This window comes from Anabas testudineus, chromosome 12 (genome assembly GCF_900324465.2).
Source record: "Anabas testudineus chromosome 12, fAnaTes1.2, whole genome shotgun sequence".
In the NCBI taxonomy this organism is placed as follows: domain Eukaryota; kingdom Metazoa; phylum Chordata; class Actinopteri; order Anabantiformes; family Anabantidae; genus Anabas; species Anabas testudineus.
The window spans coordinates 10,343,139-10,358,304 of record NC_046621.1 but is presented as its reverse complement, the minus strand read 5'-3'; the positions used below and the strand labels follow the sequence as shown (position 1 = coordinate 10,358,304).

General features: G+C 39.1%; 1 protein-coding gene across 5 annotated transcripts; it reads left to right on the top strand.

Moving 5' to 3' along the window:
- The first annotated feature begins 661 nt into the window (after positions 1 to 661).
- aspg (asparaginase homolog (S. cerevisiae)) lies at positions 662 to 14,959 on the top strand. 5 transcript variants are annotated; one of them, XM_026355378.1, is made up of 17 exons: positions 662 to 866; positions 1,153 to 1,268; positions 1,391 to 1,723; positions 3,042 to 3,168; positions 6,269 to 6,380; positions 6,665 to 6,790; positions 6,908 to 6,991; positions 7,601 to 7,727; positions 7,818 to 7,930; positions 9,106 to 9,291; positions 9,388 to 9,501; positions 9,656 to 9,775; positions 9,935 to 10,030; positions 10,882 to 11,045; positions 12,416 to 12,502; positions 12,999 to 13,098; positions 13,190 to 13,450. In XM_026355378.1, the coding sequence occupies exons 3-17, from the start codon at positions 1,477 to 1,479 to the stop codon at positions 13,352 to 13,354; spliced, it is 1,968 nt and encodes a 655-aa protein (XP_026211163.1). In that variant the 5' UTR covers positions 662 to 866; positions 1,153 to 1,268; positions 1,391 to 1,476; the 3' UTR covers positions 13,355 to 13,450. The 5 variants fall into 5 exon arrangements, with proteins under 5 accessions (XP_026211163.1, XP_026211162.1, XP_026211161.1 ...); XM_026355380.1 differs by lacking the exon at positions 662 to 866 and adding an exon at positions 14,283 to 14,959 and having other exon boundaries at positions 1,065 to 1,723; positions 13,190 to 13,255; positions 13,405 to 13,452; XM_026355377.1 differs by having other exon boundaries at positions 1,153 to 1,723.
- Positions 14,960 to 15,166: the final 207 nt, after the last annotated feature.

Here is a 15,166-nt window from a genome sequence, read left to right as displayed (position 1 = left end):
ATCTTCATCTTCATCATCAACAAAAAACAACTAAAACTAAATCTGTTAAATAAAGGTAGTGGAGTAAACAAACAATATGTCCCTCTGAATTGTGATGGAGTAAAAGTATTAGCCTATACAACAGACATACTCCAGTAAAGTGCCTCAAGCTTGTGCTTAGTAGAATGGGGAGAATACAGACCCCAGAAAATGTGGACCACACATCTCCATTGGATATGTTCCTTCCTGCTACTGTCTCTCTTCTTGACTGAACAAAGTGTATATCTGCCTTAGCTACTAAAACAAAATAAGGTGGCCAAAAAAACTCAGCACATTTAGGTTTTATTTATAGTACAAATCTAACTGTATCATAATTGAGGAATTGTTATTTTGTGTTGCATCATGATAACACACCATAAAAGACTTCATCTGTGCATTTGACACAGCAAACTGTGACTGAGGGTATAATAATTAATTGAACCCAAAATTTATATTTCACTTCTACCAAACCAACATAGTGCATTGTGGAAAACATTTAGAAACTATAGGCACAGCATTATTTCACCTTTAAAATAATACAAAATCTAACTCATTTACATAAAAATACATGCACTTTTACTTTGTGTTTAAAGAACGTAAAGAGTTCAAACAACAACAAACGACAACAACGAAACAGTTGCAACAGTTGAGGCGTGTGTAAATATTTGAACAATTTGAAAAGTCAATGTATGTTTTCTGCAGAGCTTGTACTTTAAACTAAATCAACACAATGTGTAATTTGACTAGAGGTGCCTAAACATTTACCTACAACTGTAGGTAGACACAACAAACTTTTGGCTATCAGCTTAGTGCAGAAGGAAGGTTAAAACCAGAAGACTACACACAAGGTCAGATCTAAATCAGTGTCTATTTATGTGTTTATACATGTGTATATTTATATATTTTTTCAGTTTATACTTGGAATTTTTGTCTTCCTCTTCTATTCTCATAGATTATTTAGTATAAAACATCCAATTCCAGTAGGTGCCACAAATTTTCCCTAGTTCAGACTTGGAAAGCAAATCTTTCCAAGTGCAGACCTGATCGAGGTTCACCTGTAGTGGAGTAGTGTTAATGTGAGTGTATTTTCTCTTGTGTGTGCATCCTGCTTGTGCTTCCTCTGAGGAACCCCAGTGAATCCTGCAGAGGGTCATGTGTGCAGGTCGTCAGGTGTTTCTGGTCACGCCCATTTCTGCTGACGTCAGAGTGGATACGGTCCATCGGCATTTCAAGGACAAATTTACACAGAGGTTAGGAATTAAAACTGTCACCACCTGTTGTTGACTACTTAGAAATGCAAATAAAGCGACGGGCCTGCCTTCTGCTTATTACATAATATTATTATAATGGAAACTGGCTTTCTCCCCCTAAGGCGGGAAAAACTGCAGCACTTGAAGATCACCACGGGCTCAACGAGCGGTTTTTAAAGGAGCAGCTCCGCCTGACTTTAAATTCATCATGGCGGATTCCAGCTTCGATAACATGACATCCCTAGCCCGGGCTCTGTCTCAGCCGAAGCTAGACCTGATAGAAACAAACGACATTCATCCTCCGAGAAATGTCCAGCTGCATCAGTGCCGGAGGAGAAAGTTGTCGAGCTGCAACTCGTTGGAGTGTGTGGAGCCGGTAACATCACCGTGTGCCGAGGCTCGGGTCCTGGTCATCAACACCGGAGGAACCATCGGGATGACACTTCACGATAACGGTGGTATTAGCTGAACGAGCTCATAGTTATCTTTCTGACCTGTGTCGTGAGGAAGCTGTTGTGTGACTGTTAGCTAGCACGTCAGGTTAGCTGGTTGGGGGCGAGTTGCATCATGTTGCTGTGAACATGAGGCTCGGAGCAGCCTGCGTGACAGTAACGTTATGCAAGTGCACCCGAAAATAGTCCCTCAGAGAGCTTAACACGGTGAAGGGGAGATTACAGCAGCACCCTGACCTAGTCTCTTGAAGTTAAATGCAGCATGTGAAGCTTTAAAACTGTGATCACAAGTTCCTACCTTCACCTATTACAGGAAATGGCCAGTCAAAGTTAGACAGAGCTAAATCACTACTGTACAAGCTGGTTCCAGTGATTACAGATTCACTCAATGAATAACTAGATGTTGACATGAACTGTTGGGCAACATCTGCAGCATAAAGTGAGACAGAATGACATTCAGATGTCCCACTAGCGCTTTACGCCCATACCTCTCCCAGGTCATTCATCCCTGGTTCACATCCTGTATTAAACCACAACCTTCTAACTTTGTGGGATCCACTCATGTCATGAAGCCAGTTCTTCCGACAGGTGCCATATAGTACAATTTTATTGTTAATCTTGTTTGTAAGGGTTAGGATGAGATTAAACACAGCTTGCTTTGTGCAAATTTGTATGTTTAAATGTGTGTATGAAAGTCTTAACACACCCATAAAGTATCTTCCTTTTCTTAAGTGTAAATTATTAATCTTTAACTTCGTGTGACCGTGTCAGTCACCCAGAATGAAATTTTAAACATCAGTTGAGAATGAAATATTTGGACAAATGTCAAACCTAGACTGCAGTTAATGAAATACTACTTTGTACCTTTATGTGTTTTCCTCTGGTCAACATCCCTTCAGTCTTTCTGTCTTGATTTGTGGAAACAGCTTTCTTACTGTGCTGTGAGCCGCCACGTGTCATCTCTAGTTTAAAGTGTAGTATGAAATTTCTGCTGGCGTTCATCCATAGTGCACTAAACAACCCTGTAGCATTGGCGCTGCTAACAACGCTTAACCGAGTTTAATTATATATCTCATAATACTGCCAAGTACAATAGATAGAAAGCTATAAACTCAGTAAATAACATAAATTGATTTTTTGGAGCACCTGTTAAAATGCCATTCCTTACAGTTACCACTAGGGTTCAGTATGAGACTGATGTGTGACGTTGAGCTAGTGATACATTTTCTGCACAGTCCTCTCCTCTGTTTAACATTAATCCCACAGAGCAAAATATAAAATATTGAAATAACCCCCCTTTTGCTATTTCTGTAACCTACAGTGCTTGCACCAAAAGCCAATGCCTTTGTGAAGAGTCTGCGCAAACTTCCCATTCTCCACGATGAGATGTATGCCCAGCAGACCTCCCTGTATGAATACTACGGCTCTGACAACACCCTAGTCCTGCCGTAAGTTCACCCAGAATCCCCTTTTATTTACAACATAATCTAACTGTAGCTTCCTCCTGAAAAGTACAATGCACCACACTGTACTTTTCATATCCATGGGCCTCTTCGTGGTCAAAATATATACTATACTATACTACGTATCCAGGGCTTGACATTAACACCCGCCAAACAACACCCAGGTGTATTTCAGCTGTAATGGGTAACAAAGTCACTTCCAATAGCCCCTTTGGCAGATTCAGTTTATAGTCTTTTCAAAAAGCATCTGAAATAATGAACTAATTGCAACGTGACACTTCAACACGACATGCAGGGGGGGATGCAGTGACACAGCTGAGATGTGTCTTGATTCTGGTAATTACAGTGGTTATTTACATTTAAAAGCGTTGTAAATCTATTCAAAAGTACATTTTAGAACGCTATAGTCAACTTTAATCATATAAGCCGTGATTTCACAGCAACAAAATTGTTGCCTGTTAAAAGCTGAGGGGCTATTAACTTTAGAAAACAACTAGCCAGCGTGACTGGGGAGCAAGTTAATGTCAAGCCCTGAATTGGCTCTTTTTATAGATGCAACACATAAAATTCCTATTTTTAATATAGGTCAGCTTTTCCATTTGCAAACATTCAGGACACTGAATTCTTATTTAAAGTAAAGTTTAAGGTCATTGTAATCCCTGAGACAGTGTTAGTAGCTGTACGTGGGAACGTCCAATAAAATCAGTGAACAGCAGCTTATCCACTATTTATCATTTTATTTTTGTCTGTTGAGTTTCATCTATAAAGGAAATAAACAATATATATGTAATTAAGGAGGCCCAGCACATTCCACTTGACTTGCTGTGTCTTCCGTCCTTTTAATGAGAAAAAATACATTTCATGCAGTGTAATTTTATTGTTTCAGACAGCTAACTCTGTGTTTGAGAGAACCTTAACAGGCCTTAATCATACAGATATTTAGTGTGTGTAAACCATTACAAATAGAATAAAATATTTCATATATTTGTCAGGAAAGTTTTTGGGGGGTTAGAATGAATAAACACTGCACCTTATCATCTTTAAAAATAGTTTATTACACAATGGAAGATACATGTTTGTCATTTAAGAAGCATAGATTGATTGAAAAAAACTCACTGCTGCGCTAAGAATAGCAGTTGTTGTAATGACTTTGAATTGCTTTCTTTGCTTTAACAGGAAGCCAACGTTTCATTCGGCCGAGCCATTTCATGGGTGCTGTAGTACTGGTAGCATTGCCTGTACTGTGTTTGAGTGGTTTGATGTCTCCTTTGGCCTCAAGATCAAATGTTAGGGTGTGCTTGCTTGGACGGAAATGCATGACAATGTGGCCTTTGGCAACAATAACTGGAAGGATACAGGTGCATGCAGTAGTGTATTGCTTACTTGCTAATGTCACCTCTCCACATTTCCCGCAGTACCTCATCTGGCATAGTCTAATGTTTGTTGGAGGCTTTTTATTTATCTACTCAATTCCATATGTGCTTTTGTTGTCTTATTGTCATGGTGCCTGTGCTGTAGGGCAATGAGAGTGGAGCCCATTGTGACAGGCTTCCAGCTGATCAACAACCTCTGTGGGATCTTCATTGTCAGTGATAGTTTAGGTGTCTGTGCCACAAACATACCATCTCTCAATAATTTGCATACCTCCTTCATGTTGACTGCAGCTGTGAAAGTCGGCTGAGCGGCAGTGTGGAGTGGGATGTATGGTACATATAACAGCTCTAGACATTATTCCAGACGGGTTTGTGAACCTTGAGGTTGGGGGCATGGTGGCAAACTGTTTATTTGTTTAAGTGTATTTACTTTAGGTGACAGTGGAGTTTTAGTGCTCTGCACGTACCAACTTTCCAGTACTCATTCACCTGCCTTTTAGCTTATTCAGTGTTTTAAGTAATTTATTTAGGCTATCACCATAACTAATATTTGCTAATCTGTGAGTTTATACAGTGTTAATATAACGTTAATATCCCCTACAGTAAGTGCTTATGTGAGTGTAATAAGTTTACAGTTAATAATATACAGCTGTCTAACATATGTTGAATCCTTCTGACAAGGGAATTGGTTTCATTTGTTGAAAAACTTTATTAGTCTGAGACTGAGAGATGAAGCCATTGACCACATACACATTCATTATTTTGAGGCAATGAAGCATGCTGGCACCAAATATGTAGCTGTGCAAAACCTTACACTGCCTACACTGATGATTTGAATAGTGTTATCTGGCTTCGTGTTTATTAGCAACATATGTTTTAGGGTCATGTGTGGACTAAAGACTAATTAGAAGAATGTCTGTAGCACCCGTGGCTGGGTGAACCATGGCTTGCCTGTTCTTCCCCCTGCTGTTCCATTCAGCTCCTATCTCCATGTTATAAGGCTGCCCTATGGTAATGTGGGGGGTGCTGTGCTGTGTTTCTTTAAAAGGGAGATTAAAAAGAAAATCTGTCTATGGCTGTTTATCCAGACATGCTGCCTTACACAGAGTGTCGCAGGTGGGGCCATGGGACGCCCGAGTTAAACTCCACTTAGAGGCGACATAAATATGCATTGATGCAAGGCTCCCTCCCCTGTTATTCGAATAAAAAAAGAAACGCAGGCTTCTGCCCTGACGTGAAATGACTCAAATAACCCTCAAGATATATCACCTTATGCCCCTCAGCTTCCTTGAATTTACAAATCGTGTTAGTAAGACACCACAGAATATTCTACTATAGTGGAAAAGATAAGACTGCTCTTTCTACCAGGGTCCTTACCATTACCTTCCCTTGTACATTTCCAAAAGTGTCTCCGTCTCTAAAACTGGTTTTGGCACCCTGCTGCTGAGACAGAAGGCCCAGTTAAATAGATTTTGTCTTGCTTCACAAAGTCAGCACAGTTTCTTGCATTCCCCTATCTTTCCCTAAAATGCGTTCTTAATACGAACACAATAATTATTAGCTTAACCATGCATCCTTTACAGCTGGAGTAAACCTCACTAAAAGCACTGATTTATTTTGGGCTGTTTGTTCTGTCTGCATTCAGTTTTTGTGGATACCATTATTGTGTTTTGTGCATGACTGGAACTCATCATTACATTTCTGTCTTCCAGACTGAGCGAAAACAATAAGAGGATAGTCTACAATGTGTTAGAGTATAACCCTTTGCTGGATTCATCCAATATGACCACTGATGACTGGGGTAGAATTGGAAAGGACATTGAGGTATTTGCTGCTCAGTTATTTTAATTATTATACAATGGATTCAGTTTCTTTCTTTTATAATATAGCACCCCACAATTTTTGCTTTGAAACGGTAGACACTCATCCAAATTCTCACTCATACATTGTACCATAGAATATGAAAGAGCAAATTATGATGTTTGAATTTTGGTTTAATTTTTACTTTATTCAACAGTTATAACAATAAATCTAACAAACAAACAAACAAACAAACAAAAATAATCCATTTTGTGCAATTAGATTTTTTTTTTCTTTTCTCAATCCAGAGAAATTATGAAAGCTACGATGGTTTTGTGATCCTACATGGCACAGACACCATGGCTTACACAGCCTCTGCCCTGTCCTTCATGTGTGAACATTTGGGAAAACCAATCATCCTCACTGGCTCACAGGTAAGAGCTGCTGCTTCAACAGAGCATTGCAAATCAAAACATAAAATGTCTTTGTTGTGTTTTCAGTTATTACTCTATTCTTTAGATATACAATAAGTTAACACTTTCTGTGTTCAGGTGCCCATCTATGAGATGAGGAATGATGGCAGAGACAACCTGCTGGGGGCGCTGCTGATTGCTGGTCAGTTTGTTATTCCTGAGGTAAGAGAACTGAGATGGCACCTATAGACTAAATGTAAAAATGTCCTTAATTTAACAGTTTCAAAGAAGGAAAGTTAAGAGTTGCTGTATTTTAAAACGTGATAGAGATGCTTGTGGTGACTTCGTAATCTTTATTTATTTTTATATTTTTTAATCTTTATTTATTACATTAGTTTTTGTGTGTCAGAGGCTGATGCATGAAATAAAGTCATTCAACAATGTAAAAATATTTTTCAACATTTTGAAAATGTGTGAGCACTGCTGGCAAGCAAAAGGTAACAAAAGCTCTCCTAAACAACTCGTCCGATGAGAAAGCTTTCTAACTGCAGCGAGATATGTTTCGCAATACTAAACGACAACAATTATCAAAACGGGAAAAACACTGTCGAGTCTTATCAACGTAATCTATAAATGACCGAAGAGCACCGAAAATTGTTGTTTCTAATTGACTTTACCACACTAAAGCACAACACCTTGCACTAATTGTAATATTTTCATTGGCTGATAGTTTGTACTGAGCTCATGACAAATTTATGCCTTCTTCGCCATCACATAGGTAGACGGGTTTCCATGTTCCGTGTCATTAAACACACCACTATCTCTGTTCAGGTATGCCTGTATTTTTACAACAAACTCTACAGAGGGAATCGTGTCACCAAGGTGGATGCTGGGAGTTTTAATGCATTCTCCTCTCCTAATTTGCCTCCACTGGCCACTGCTGAAGTGGACATTAGAAGTAAGCCAGTGATGTACAGTAATGGTCCTGTATTCATGTGGGTAATGATGGATAAAACCAGTTCATTTGTTTCCTGTGTCTTTTCCACAGTAAACTGGGATACAGTTTGGAGGGCAAACACCACAGCAAAGTTTCAAGTCAGTACTGAGCTGAACAGGAATGTAGGCCTGCTCAGGCTGTTCCCAGGAATCACTGCTGCTACTGTAAGTGTAATAGAAATATTGAGTAAAAGTGTTTTTGTAACTGGAAGTCACTCCCTGAAATATAGTATAGCGCTGGTGGTACAGAGAGTTGACTGATGTATCCAGACGTTTCATAGTGCACTCGTCTACAAATTGGTTTATATTTAGGATTATTAGCACAGTCCTAAATTTGATTACATGTCTCCCAAATATGATCCTATGTCCATTTGTGGGTAATTGCACAATTTCAGATCAACGCCAGATTATCAATAATGAGAGAATTAACTTAACTTAACCGGCGTGGTGCAAGACTTGTAGCCAAGAATGTTTTCCCTTCTCAGAGGTATTAAATGTAATTGAAAATGTTCTTTAAAGGTAACAGACTGTGCAAAAACTGTTGCTTTGTCTAACTGCAATAAAATATAGTTAACTTTGATTTAATTGTGCCATTACCCGTCTTCCGTTACTCTCCTGGTGATGTAACTGCCATCCAAAGCTCAGCCCAGAGAAAGATGAGAACGACTTATGGCCCATGACCAATCACCCTATAAAGAGGGAGGATTGGTATAGATACTGTAACATTTAGCTGCACCTCCCCCTTGCAGAGGCTGCTGGGAGAGTGACTTTACTGTCTCAATCTGCTCCTACTGCCCAGTTCCGCTATCAAGACTTCTTTACAGCTTTTAACAGCCTTTATGAGGCACCATTTTGATTAGACACCAGGCCCTAATGTGCGCCCTGTCTGTGCTCTTCATTGGTAACCTGTGTCAAACATTTCTTGTCAAACTGCTTATCACATCAAAAAAAATGCTTTTCATGTCACCTCCTTTTCACCTTTTATGGTAAACTGCTGTGATCTTGCCAAGTGACTTTATGCTTTCTAACACCTTCAGATTAATTGCTCTCCTTCCTGCCATTTCAGTCATCTGTCATTGAGTCATATGCTGTGGCTAATGATGTGGTATAAGGCCTTCCAGTGCCAGCCAACCAGTGACTGAGATGCTGGTTGTGTAGAGTGCACCAGATGGGCTTTTAGGAGAGTGGATGGTCTCAATACATTGGAGTGAAAGGGGCTGCAGGAAAAGTAACATGGAATACTAATTCCTCAATTAGATTCTACACAGTTGAGCAGCCACTTTCATTTACTCATAAATTGTGGGTGTTTATAAACAGTCTGTGTTTGTATCTGTGTTCAGGTGAGAGCTTTCCTGCAACCGCCCATGGAGGGGGTCGTCCTAGAGACCTACGGCAGTGGCAATGCTCCTGATAACCGTCCTGACCTGTTAAAAGAGCTGAAGAAGGCCACTGACTCTGGCGTCATCATTATGAACTGCACCCAGTGTCTAAGGGGGACTGTTTCTACATCTTACGCTACTGGAAAAGTAACTCTTGTCTTTCTCTCTGAATAATTTCCCAAATTAAAAAGGAGAGGCTGGTCAGTTAAATCTGTCAAATCATATGTATCTATGACTTCTTAGGTGTTGATGGATGCAGGGCTCATAGCTGGTGGTGACATGACTCCAGAGGCCGCCCTGTCAAAGTTATCTTACGTGTTGGCAAAGAAGGATCTTGTTTTTAATGCTAAGAAAAAGGTTGGTATCTATCTCCAATAAGTGATTATGCCTTCTCCTTTCTAGAGGAGATGCAGAGAGATGCAGTAACAGTATTCAGATAGTTCATGGAGAAAATACTAGGTATAACAATAGGGAAGCAAACCTGTGTTTTGTGTGTGTGACCCTCTCCCAGATGATGGGCCAGAACTTAAGAGGTGAGATGAGTTCTGACTTAGCAGGTGCTAAGCTGTGTCTGACGGACAGCCGCTTCATCCAGGTCATTGCCAAATCTCTGAGCATCAGCTGCAAGGAGGTGAGGGCACCAACAGCTCACACAGCAAACACTCTGCCTACCACTTTGTATATTCCAAACATTTCTTTAATGTTTTCTGACATTTACTAATGCAACTTATATGTGGGGTATGTATAAAAAAGTTCTAGTATGATTGATTAAAGTCTGTGATGTCTACAGGAGCTGGAAGCCATCCGTGATGCTCTGAGTCCCCCACTGGCATGCGCTGCTGCTAAGATTGGAGACATAGAAGCTTTAGAAGCCTTAAAAGAGATGGTATGTAACATTACAATCACGAGCAAGACAAGATGTTTAACTTAATAACCTTTTTATACACACATCTTGGGATTTTTATGGTTTGTTCTATTTTCCTGTGGGCACATTAAGAATTTCCTACGAGCTTTGCTATGTTCTGCTCAGAGTGGCCCTGTCTTACTTTGATTATGTTTGGTTTGTAAGGTCAGAGTTTGCAATTGAAGTGATGCTTCTGGGGTCATCAGTCTCATATTAGTGGGCTGTAGGAAACGTAAGCTTATAAAGACAAACAAAACACGAGATCTGACTGGTAAAACAGGCCTAGAGTTGCCGCAGCTGTCACATGTTTGTATGTGGGTTGAATAGTATGTAGCTGGTTCTTTGATTACCTTCCAAGACAAATGCAGTGTTATCTGTATGTGGGAGAAGTGTACAATGCTCAAACCTACAGTTGAAGTTTTATTTTTTGTCCCTGGCAGTGGTGAAATAAGGTACATAAAGATGATAATAGAACTTGTAATGTCTAATAAAGGATATAAAAACAATCTCATAAAAAGACCAAAACTAACAACATGTCCATCTCCAGATTAAGTACACAATTAAGTATTTACAACAGCAGGATGTGTGCGGGTTGGACTCATTTTAAACAACAGTGTCCGTGTTTATTGTAACAAATAACTTTTGGACAATAATAAAGTTTCATCTAAAAGAGGCGAAAGCTTATAGAAGGTAAATAAGCTTTCTTATTAGTAAGATCAGGTGGTTGTTTTAGTCCTTTTTTTTTTTTTATTTGTTCATAATAAATTTAATAGACCAGTACCTAAAGCACCAGGTAAAATACATTGATGGTTTCATGTTTTTCTTTGTCACAGGGCAGTAACCTTAGTCTGGGTGACTATGATGGACGTACACCCCTACATATTGCTGCCAGTGAGGGACACCTCAAAATGGTGCAGTACCTTCTGAGACATGGAGCGACAGTTTATGCTAAAGATCGCTATGGGGATACACCCCTATGTAATGCTGTGCGCTTCAGGTAAACCTTTTTTTTTTTTTAAGCCATAATGGCAGATGTGTTTGTTTTTTATCTTTCTCCTAATATAATTACTGAAGCTGCAAACACAACATTTAAAATCCCCCTTTTGGCCATTGTTATTCCTCATAGCCATTTAAGTTGTTTCCTGTAAAAATGTTGTAAATAGCTGCTGTAGAGCAAAATTAAATGAACTGCTGCAAGGTAGGAAATCTGGATCTGCTTAAATGACAGGAAGAGAGCAGAGGCTGTGTGGGGTGGGGGGGGGGGGTGAAACCAGGGGAGCTACTCATAATGGAGTTTAGAGGCCAGGCAATAATTATAAACTAATTAGGCTAATTGTCATCTGAACATTTAGAATGTGTTTATTTTTACCAAAGCTGATTTTTAATTCTCGTCATTCGTTGACATTGCTCTAAATGTCTGTCGGGGAAAAGCAGCGCTTAATGTGTCTGTGTTAGTAGCTATGTTGGGCCTCAGGGTGAAAACGTTGCATGTTTCGAAGCTGTGCCAAATGGCTGTTGTCCTATTTTAACGGTTGGCACTGCAAGTGTGGACTTGTTACCTTTGTGTTCATCATGGTGGAGTGATGCACTGGAGCTCCAACACCTGTCATTACACTTCTTATAGCATGCTGCACACCTTGACTTACTGTACTCTACCTGAATGTATTTATTGAAATCACAGTAATACAACTGGAGTTTTGATTTACTCTCAGGAAATGTCAGCATGTCTGACACACTTCTCATTAACATTTCAATGGTGTTGCTGCACGATGTCCATAAAAGGAGTGGTAGAGAGAAAGAAGGTTTAAAGAACAAAAATGGGGAGTGTCCCCTGAACAGGTCCTACCAGCCTGCTCCCAGTTTCACAGATGAGAGATACTGGCTAACATGCTACAGGAAATGTTCTATGTCTTTTCAGTAGTCTCTTTGGCTCTAACTTTACATTATGTCTTAACAATTAAACAAAATCTATCAAATAGACCTCTTAGATTACTGTCACATAATCCTTCCTTCACATAAAAAGCTTTAAAAACTCAGCAGCTCAGTGTTGAACCGTTTGTGCCTTTTGTTTTAATGTTTATTCTTGCCACAGCAAATGTCACCGCATGTGACTTATGTGTGGGTGGTTCATTGTGGGGGATAAGGAACTTGTTCTTACTTGCCACTACTTCAATTTCTTTGTCTCTCAAAGTAAAAAAAAGAAGTTCGGAATAAACTTAATAAATTAAAATGTGTAAACGTTTTAACGTTGTTAATTTCAGTTTTGATTGATTTTTATCAGTGATGTAATTTGCATCTGTATATCTGCTGTTAGCAACATAAAGTCCTAATTGTATTTTATTGTTACATGTCATATAACTAACTTAGGCACAAGGAAGTTGTGAAGCTCCTGAGAAAGACTGGCGCCCACTTCTCCAGAGATGAGTTGGAGGAAGCAGGGACAGAACTGTGCAGGTGAGACGCACACAAAGCATTTCTTCAACAAATGCACACATACAGTCACTAACCTTTGAGCTGCTCAGCCATTTACAGTGACCCATCCTACATAGCTGTCACAAGTACAACCAGTTGTCCCACTGTTACACAAACTGTAGGAATGCTCCCTGGCAGCATAGCTTAGGATCTGTTCTGCATCTCTAGTGTTGGCAACACTAAAATGGCACACTTGCTGGCCAATGTTATTTAGATTTTGTTGAGACACTTCCAATTTACAGTTTCAGAATCACACCTTTTGTGAGGCTCGATTAGCATGGCTCATCTCACTGTTGGGATAAAACATACATCTATCTTAAATCTATCATAAAGCCTAACATTATTTACTTTCCATGCTGGTTTTGTTTCTTTATGCAGCTCATCTCTCTCCCTGTGTCTGATTGTGTTTATTGTACTGATTTTAGCTAACTGAGCCCTTTTCTGTAATAACCCCCCCTTTTTTTTTGCTGTGTGTCAGTCTGGCAGCCAGTGGTGATATGGAAGGGCTGGAAATCTGGAGCCTAGCTGGAGCAGATCTGAATAAACCAGGCTATGATGGACAGACAGCAATTCAAGTGGTGGGTTTTAGGGACACCTTTTGCACCGTAATAACACTTACATTCTTAAAGTAAACCCCTCTTATTTATTCTTATTGCTCACCTGTAAAAGGCCCGGGCTGTTGGCAAAAAGGAGGCAGTGGCATTTTTAGCCCAGCACGTAAGCAATAAACACAAGGTAACAACTGTTTCCTCTGTTCTGTATCTATTTTTTTCATGCCTAACAACCACAGCTTTAACTTCTTCTGCATGCTGGCTAACACTCAGTTTAGTATAATTGTGTCTATAATTGCCTTTCGATTACATGTTTGTGTTGTTTAATTCCAGACAGTATTTGGTGAATTTAATGAATATGATGATGATGATGATGACGAGGTAAACAAAAATGTGGTCATAGTGTGTGTTATAAATATGCATATTTCCCATTTTAAGCATGAGACCCCCCCTCCCCTCCTTTCCTCCCCTCCTTCCCTCCCCTTAGCATGTTTGTTTAAACTTCCCTTTTTCTTTGTGTGGATCATCTTGTGGATACTACCCACGCTGACATTCATGGTTTTGTAAACTGCTCATCCTGATTTTAAGATGCATATTGGCACATAAATATTATTTTACTATGTGTGTTAAGATACACATGAAAAATGTGTCTTTTAAATAATTTTAAAAAGTGGAACAGCAGATCATTTGTGTTTAGAATTTAGTTGAAATTAGCCATCAATTGATAGATTAACCTAGAATAGGTGTGGGAATTGTTCACTGCCTTTACATGCAGGATTATAAACTCAGTAGGTTCTCTGGGTGTTACGGAAAAATCTCACTTTGTGCTCTGGGAGGTGTTCAGTTAATATGTAATTTAAATAATTGAATTAATTTATTAATTAATTATAAGTTGCAGTCTTGTTTGAATTTTCTTTTTTTTTTTTCATTATTTTGAGAATAAAAATAATGACTTGCAACCCCTGTTTTAAAAAAAACAAGCATGGCTTTTGAATTAGAGAAATTCTTGATTATAGATCAAATCTGATGATGTGTGTACCTTGTGAATGCCGTCCCATGAATGCTGAACCTGTGCGTCCTGTTTTACTCTTGGTTGGCCTGTTTGTGTTTGTGTTTGTGTGCGTGTGCACACTAGTAGTGAAGGTGTTGAAAGACCTCTCCCCCCACCAGTGCTTTCATATTAATCCTGTCTCTTCGTGCATGTGTGACAGAGCGGAGTGATCGAGTTCACCGCCACGCCATCAGACCTGTGAGCTGACTCTACCTCATCCACCAGGAATTCTCCTGTGTTTGTGTCAATTTCCTCCCAAGCGATCATCATCAAACCGTCCACCATCTTGTTGAGTTGCTCTAACTCTGAATGTCTGCATAATGGTAATATTTGAAAAGCAATCAGAGTCTTTCCATCCAAATCTATGAAAAGCACAACACTGTGTAACCACTGCTTTGAGTGGAGTGTCTAGAAGGGGCAATACTTTGTATGTATATATTTGACTGTTACATGGTATTTAATGTATGAGTAAGCATTTTAATGCTGAATGGTTTTAATCAAATGCTTGATTTATTTCTTTTGTTTGGACAACAGACTCAGTTATATCGTAGTGCCCAGTCAGGGAAAAAGAGTTGATTTTACACACAAAACATTGTTGCTGATATTCTATTTTAAAAAAAGGGGTTAAAGAGTTCTGAATGGATGCAAACTTTTCATCTTTAAGAGAAACTTAGTTATGTTCAGAAAGGTCAATCGTGTGAATCCTATAAATCCACAACAAAAACAATTTCAAATCCAAATGATCAGTTTTACTTATTAAAATCTCACAGTTAAATTTTTATTCATAACATGCCTATAAATCAATTATCAACTTTTAGTCATTCAGTATTTAAATCAGGTTTTAGAAAAAATGGTGTAGGTTGTTTATGTGTAGATACATATGTACTCAAGGTCTGATGTCTTCTGCTGCTACATATACACAGTATATTTATTTTTGCTATATGTGCTCAGCATTTTTAACAAATATTTTTGGTTGAATTAAGTTCAATGCGATCTCATTGTTGGGTTGTAGCTCTAGGTTATGAACCTTTATCAGGCCGTTCC

Bases quoted from the DNA above. Each gene is read 5' to 3' on its own strand.
- aspg (XM_026355378.1), top strand. From the start codon at position 1,477: ATGGCGGATTCCAGCTTCGATAACATGACATCCCTAGCCCGGGCTCTG. The intron at 6,791-6,907 runs GTAAGAGCTGCT...TTCTGTGTTCAG, and splicing joins TCATCCTCACTGGCTCACAG to GTGCCCATCTATGAGATGAG. The intron at 12,503-12,998 runs GTGAGACGCACA...GCTGTGTGTCAG, and splicing joins GCAGGGACAGAACTGTGCAG to TCTGGCAGCCAGTGGTGATA.